Genomic DNA, 6,601 nt, shown 5'->3' with positions numbered 1-6,601 from the left:
TCATGAACTACGGATCGATTGCCTCAACATCTCGGAGTGTTCAGGTTTGACTTGTTATTGTTAATGTTATCATTGATTAGTTGTGATTGTAAACACATAAACACGTTTATTCTTGAATCTGCAGGCTGGCTACGACACCATCAACTCTTTTTACCATTTCACCATTCCTGGATCTTTCTCAAGTTCTGCAACAGGCGTCAACTCCACTTTTAGTCTCGGAAGCAACGTCAACGTAACGGGTCGCTGGGCCTACCAGGTAGACAGTGGAGTAAGAGGCTGCCAGTTTAATAGTAAGTTGATGCCTTAATTTCTAATAAATACATAATCATCGCAAGTGGTATTGGTATTTTAGCATTAATAGCAAAAAAGGTTCAGCTGAAAATAGAGGTTTTGAAAGATGACGGTAAAATGATCATAAATCTAAAAACTAATCAACGATTTTATCTAAACGTGGCAACACGTGGCAGTTTTTGTGTTCTGTATCTGCAGCATTTTTATCCCATGTGTTATCTTTTGATGTCCAAACGTCAACATGCCTAGGATAGCACAAGGGCTGGGGAAGTCAGCCTCTCCAACATGAAAATGGGCTTTAAATTCTTGGGAAACCCAACAAAGATGCATGTGCTGCACATGCCACTTACCTCGCATGTAATGTCAGAACTGTAGAGTATCTTTGCTTGAACAAGGACAGAAAATGTTTTCAACCATATTGCCACACAAAATAAATAAGGTTGAGAACTGCTAAATGTGTAAAAGAAAAGGAATTGTTATGGTTTCCAGACTCCAACCCAGCCAGTTCCACTGGTGGATTTTTCATTGCTGTATTATGGTAGCACTTTTTGTTTGGAATTTCTTTTGTTTGGGTCTAGCAATGCTTTTGTTATTTCAGGAAAAAATGTGTATATATATATATATATATATATATATATATATATATATATATATATATATATATATATATTCCTTTGTATGTTCAGTGGGACAAATAAAGGCTCCAAGTCCAAAGAATTTGAATCATCTGCCAATTATTGAATCTTTCAGGCTGTACAGGGTTGCTAAATGTTGAGGATTCACTTCAATAACTTTTTCTCTTGTTCTTTTTCAGACAAACCTGTTCAGTTGGGTGATTTCTTCTGGATGGACAGCAACTGCACACATAAGTGCACCTGCTACACATCAGGCATTCAATGTATCACAGAACTCTGCTCTTTTCCTGAAACCTGCCAGCAAGCAAACCTTCAGTTCCTCTGCCTCATTGGTAATTCACTTTACCATACAGCAATATCTTGACAAAAATGAAGGTCTGAAGGATTTAGTAAATGTTGACTTTCACAAATATCAATGAAATGTCAGAGATTAATTATTACAGTGTGGTGAATCAAGCATTATAAGTAAAAAGCAGAACTAAAGTTTACACAATTACACAAAAATGTAGTTTATTCTACATATCCAAATATATTTAAATCAGTTGGTTGAATTTAGTGGTTTATGATGTATCTGTTTGAAGTACTATTCCTTAACTGAATTGCACCAAAGCTTCTCTTAAATTCATGTTTCTTCTTTTTGTATTTTAACATTTCTGTTCTTAATTCTCATCCTCAGTGGACCATCCAATAAACAGTAAGCTTTCACTTTTTAAAACATTTATTCATTAGATATCACAACATCTTAGTAGATATATAAAGTATTGTTTTTGTCAAGTAAAATGAATGGTTGTCTTTGTAAAATACTAAACTATATACTGTCTTTTTTATTTACAGCCACAATGGATCCACCAGTCATAAGTAAGAATTTAATTGTTATTGTTAGGGTTTAGATTTAGGGTTAGATTTTGGTCAAAACACAGTCTAGGGGTGTAGGGAAAGATCGATTCCATGATATATCACGATAATCCATTTGGCGATACTTGTATCATATAAAAATTTTGACATAGCAATATTTAATAAATTATTCAGGACCTCCTTTATTTTTGGAGCTACCGTTCAATCACCATTGAGGCTCCTGAACTGTTGAAATGTTAGATTTAGCAATGTTGGAAATGAACAGCACTTTATTTCCTTAATCATGCTTTTCAAACATTATTGGTTATTGTACATTCCTTCTAATATTTTGTTGTTAAAATTGGACAATGTTGACTGTTCCCTTTAAAACAAATATTTCTTAATTTACCAAAAGAAAAGCACCACGAATTTGTGGGTAAAAGTAACTTGCAAAAGAATACAGTTGCAGTGCTTAATGTTGTGGTCATTAAATATAATACATTTGGCCATTTTATTATGATAAAAGATGTCATATTGAGTTAATAATTTTTTTTCAAGTCCCCAAAAAAGTGAAAAATTATTCTGATACATTCTTGGGATATATCGCGATATGTATCGTGTGATCTGCATCGGGAAATGTATCGTATCGCCAGACTTAGCAATACTCACCCCTAGTACTGTCTCTCTTTTTTTCACCCTTTTGCACATTTATGAAACAAAAAATTATATTTAACCTTTTTTTAATCTAATGTCTACTTTTTTTATTTTTCAGCATCAGCAGAACCTCCAGTTACAAGTAAGCTCTCACTTTTGACACATTTACTTATAATGTACAAGATCTTAAGAACTTCATTTAAGATTAAATTACTGGTATTTTTGTAAAATCCTGACTGATCTACTTTGTTTGATTTACAGCCACTTTGGCTACATCACTTACCAGTAAGAGTATATGTATATTTCTTACAGATTGTGGTCATTATACACTATTTTTGCCTTTAAATATCTTTCCTTTAAAAATCATAATATTTCTACTCTGTTTTTCATACAGGCACTTTGCCTCCTCCAGCTATAAGTAAGTAGAAAACCAGATCTTTATTTGAGAATCAAGAAAATTATTGTGTGAGAAGTTGTGACGTTTTTCTATAAATTAACTTTGTGATGTCTTTATTTTGATTTGTTTACAGTCACAGACAATTTACCACTTCCGGGTATGTATAATTTTCATTAAACTGTTTCAGATTGATTTTTTTTTTTACTTTAGATTGTAAAGTAAAGTGTATCCATAAGATCAAAAAAATATAACATTTCAGTCAGTGTGGTTTAATCAGCATTGACTTATTTTTTTTTTTTCTTTTAGATTCTCTTTATCCAATTTCTGGAACTGCAAGCTCCCGATCAGATGATGGAAGTTCTCCACAGATTTACCTGCAAAGACCTTTTGCCTTCTTTAGAAAATTGTACAACACCATTTATGTACGTAACATTGTTAACAAACTCTTTAACCAAAAGCAAAGGCTGAAAAGTATGTAAAACAAAAAACGTATGTCCTTCCGCTTTAGAAGTATTATAGGAAAATTGTGTAATAAATGATGTCAGAGATGTAGAAACTCCTTTTTGTTAGAACTGATACAAGAACTGACTAAACTGAAGATGTGCACAGACTTTTTTGTAAAACTTTGAGTGTTTTCAAATTCGATTGTGTTTTCCTTTCAATCACAACAGTTGTTCATCTAATTCGCTAATATTTATCTTAAAGATATTTCTTTAGTTATCAAAAGAGTGAACTTTTTTTAAAATCTTTTCACAGGTCAACCACAATGGACACTTGACATTTGATTCCTCATATTACTCATATACACCTCAACGATTTCCCTTACATGGACCCAGAGACATAATCGCTCCATTCTGGACAGATTTGGACAACAGACAAAATGGTTTTGTCCTTTATAACCAATACACCAATGGCAGTGTCCTCCAACAAGCTACACAGGACATTAATAGCTACTTCCCAAACCTCAACTTCAATGCTGAGTGGGTCTTTGTGGCAACATGGTATGAAGTGGCCTATTATCCAACTACAGGAACAGTAAGTCTGTTTAAATCAAATATCTTTCAAACCTGATAACACCATAAACTTTTTACAGTAAAAGAACAGTTTTAAAAACATACTCGGACATGCTTAAACAGTGATAAATATTTTCACATTTCAGAAAACAACTTTCCAAGCTGTATTGATCTCTGGAAGCCAGAAATCATTTCTACTCATGAACTATGGTTCAATTGCCTCAACATCTCATAGTGTTCAGGTTTGACTTTTTACTCTCAATATGTGAGCATTCATTTCCTGTTTGTAAGTGTAGACACATTTCTTTTGTATATTTTTGAATCTGCAGGCTGGCTATGACACCATAGACTCTTTTCACCATTTTACCCTTCCTGGATCTTTCTCAAGTTCTGCAACAGGCGTCAACTCCACTTTTACTCTGGGCAGCAACGTCAATGTAACGGGTCGCTGGGCCTTCCAAGTAGACGATGGGGAAAGAGGCTGCCAGTTTAATGGTAAATTGATGTCCTATATTCAGATGATGACTTTTACTTCGGTCACTGATTTAAAAATTATGACTGTTTTTCAGCAACAATACAAATATCCAACATTACATAACAATCACTTAGCTCATTTGTTTCCTATTTTGCTGGTCAAGTGTTTTTCAATGGTGCTTTTCTTTAAATCCAGGTGAGCCCGTTCAGCTGGGTGATTCATTTTGGAGCGACTCCACCTGTGCACAGAAGTGCACGTGCACTAGAGCCGGCCTGCAGTGCTCTAACCAGCCCTGCTCATTCTCCCAAGTCTGCATGCCAGATTCCTTTCAGTTCTCCTGCCAGACAGTGCAGAAACGCACCTGTACCATCAGTGGAGATCCACATTACTACACCTTTGATAATACAGTGTTTCACTTTCAAGGCACCTGCACCTATGTTCTCTCAGAGCAGTGTCAGTATGGGCTGCCTTATTACAGAATAGAGGGCAAAAACGAGCACAGAGGCAGCACTCGTGTTTCCTGGACACGTCTAGTCAAGGTTTTTGTCTACAATGAAACCATTGAGCTTGTGAAAGGAAACCCAGGAAGGGCAAAGGTTAGTGAGGTTATTTGTATCATTTGTTTATAGTTTTGTTTTTGTGAACATATTAAACTTTATTGTTTATTTCTGACCTCACAGGTTGATGGAAGCTTTACAGCAACTCCTTTTTCCATGAATCAAGGCCGTGTCCAGGTCTATCAGTCAGGTTTTTCTGTGGTTGTCAGCACAGACTTTGGCTTAACAGTATCTTATGACACATATTCACATGTTGGAATCAGTCTGCCCAACACTTACCAGAATGCAACATGTGGACTGTGTGGAAACTTCAACAACCAGCCTGGAGATGATTTCCGAACTCGTGAAGGCGAGGTCGTCAGCTCTGATGTAGTTTTTGCCAACAGTTGGCAAGTATTTGGTGAGGAAGATGCTGGTTGTGAGGCACCGTGTGAAGGTCTGGAATGTGCTGGCTGCAATGCAGCTCAGACTGCTTTATACAGCAACAATGAACACTGTGGAATCCTTCAGAACAGCTCTGGACCGTTTGCACCATGCCACCAAACACTTCCCCCACAAAACTTTGTGCAGAGTTGTGTTTACGATCTGTGCATTGGTGGAGGATATCAACCCATTCTCTGTCAAGCATTAAATGTATACTCAAGTCAGTGTCAACAAAATGGCATCCAGCCTGAAAGTTGGAGAAGACCTGGATTCTGTGGTACGTTTTCTAGTCATTGAACATATGTTAGAGTATTTTTTGTCTTTTTTAATCAAATGGCTGAAACGTGTTATTTATATTTTTCAACCTAGAAATCCCCTGCCCAGCCAATAGCCACTTTGAGTCTCAAGCAACTGGATGTCCATCCACCTGTGTCAATCCTAACTCCCCCCAAAACTGCCCCCTTCCTGTTCAGGAGAGCTGTGTTTGTGATCCCGGCTACGTCCTCAGTGCTGGACAGTGTGTTCCTTATGGTCAATGTGGCTGCAGCTTTGAGGGTTTCTATTATCAATCAGGAGAGACTGTTATACTTGATGAAGACTGTGGGAGGCGCTGCAGCTGCACTGCAGGCTCAATGACTTGCAACCCCCATGGTTGCGGCCTACATGAAACTTGTGGCGTGGAGGGTGGAGAAAGAGGATGCAGGCCTAATGGATACGCCACATGCTGGATCAGGGGGGCAGGGTCCTATCAAACATTTGATGGACTGACATACCAGTACCCTGGAGCATGCAGACTAATCATTGCTAAAGAAATGGGATTGTCTGGTCACCCACACTTCAATGTGATCACCGAAAAAGTACCAGACACCCTGCAAGGTTTTTCAAACGTTTTAAAGGTTCAAGTCCAGGAAACAGAAGTCACCATCAACATAGACAACAACAAAGTCTGGGTAAATGACTGATATGAATTAGAGGGGAAAAAAATTGTGAAACAGAACCAGCTAATAAAGTTTTGTTAAAATCTATAGTTATCCAAATTAAATATCAAGCCTAAAGTTGGCCAATTGAAACCTGACATATTATTCTATAGTTTAATATTTATAATATTGTTTTTGGTAGAATTGAACATTTACAGCAGCTATTGCACCATAGTTTGCTAATATATTTAGCAAACTATCTTTGTATTTGCATTATGAAAAAATATGTTTTGAGGGACTGTTTTAGTTCCAACTCTTAAAATGTGTATTTGTTTTTAAAAGCTTTCCTATGCCAATATTAAGATACATTTTTACAAAATTCTTTTAGAAAAGTTGTCACATAGG

The 6,601-nt window shown here is 36.4% G+C and overlaps 1 protein-coding gene across 1 annotated transcript in view; it reads left to right on the top strand.

Moving 5' to 3' along the window:
* The window catches only part of LOC112154008 (alpha-tectorin), a gene marked incomplete in the record, with an annotated part of 54,112 nt that overhangs the window by 28,685 nt on the left and 18,826 nt on the right, over positions 1-6,601 (top strand). The window contains 12 exon segments of the mRNA XM_024284544.2: positions 134-290; positions 1,106-1,258; positions 1,603-1,620; positions 1,761-1,784; positions 2,533-2,556; positions 2,676-2,699; positions 2,809-2,832; positions 2,945-2,968; positions 3,118-3,233; positions 3,568-3,846; positions 3,971-4,066; positions 4,154-4,291. Of these exon segments, the coding sequence (XP_024140312.2) occupies positions 134-290; positions 1,106-1,258; positions 1,603-1,620; positions 1,761-1,784; positions 2,533-2,556; positions 2,676-2,699; positions 2,809-2,832; positions 2,945-2,968; positions 3,118-3,233; positions 3,568-3,846; positions 3,971-4,066; positions 4,154-4,291 (1,077 nt within the window).

This window comes from Oryzias melastigma, linkage group LG19 (assembly GCF_002922805.2).
Source record: "Oryzias melastigma strain HK-1 linkage group LG19, ASM292280v2, whole genome shotgun sequence".
Lineage (NCBI taxonomy): Eukaryota > Metazoa > Chordata > Actinopteri > Beloniformes > Adrianichthyidae > Oryzias > Oryzias melastigma.
The sequence above is the reverse complement of the archived record's forward strand: the minus strand, read 5'-3'. Positions and strand labels throughout refer to the sequence as shown.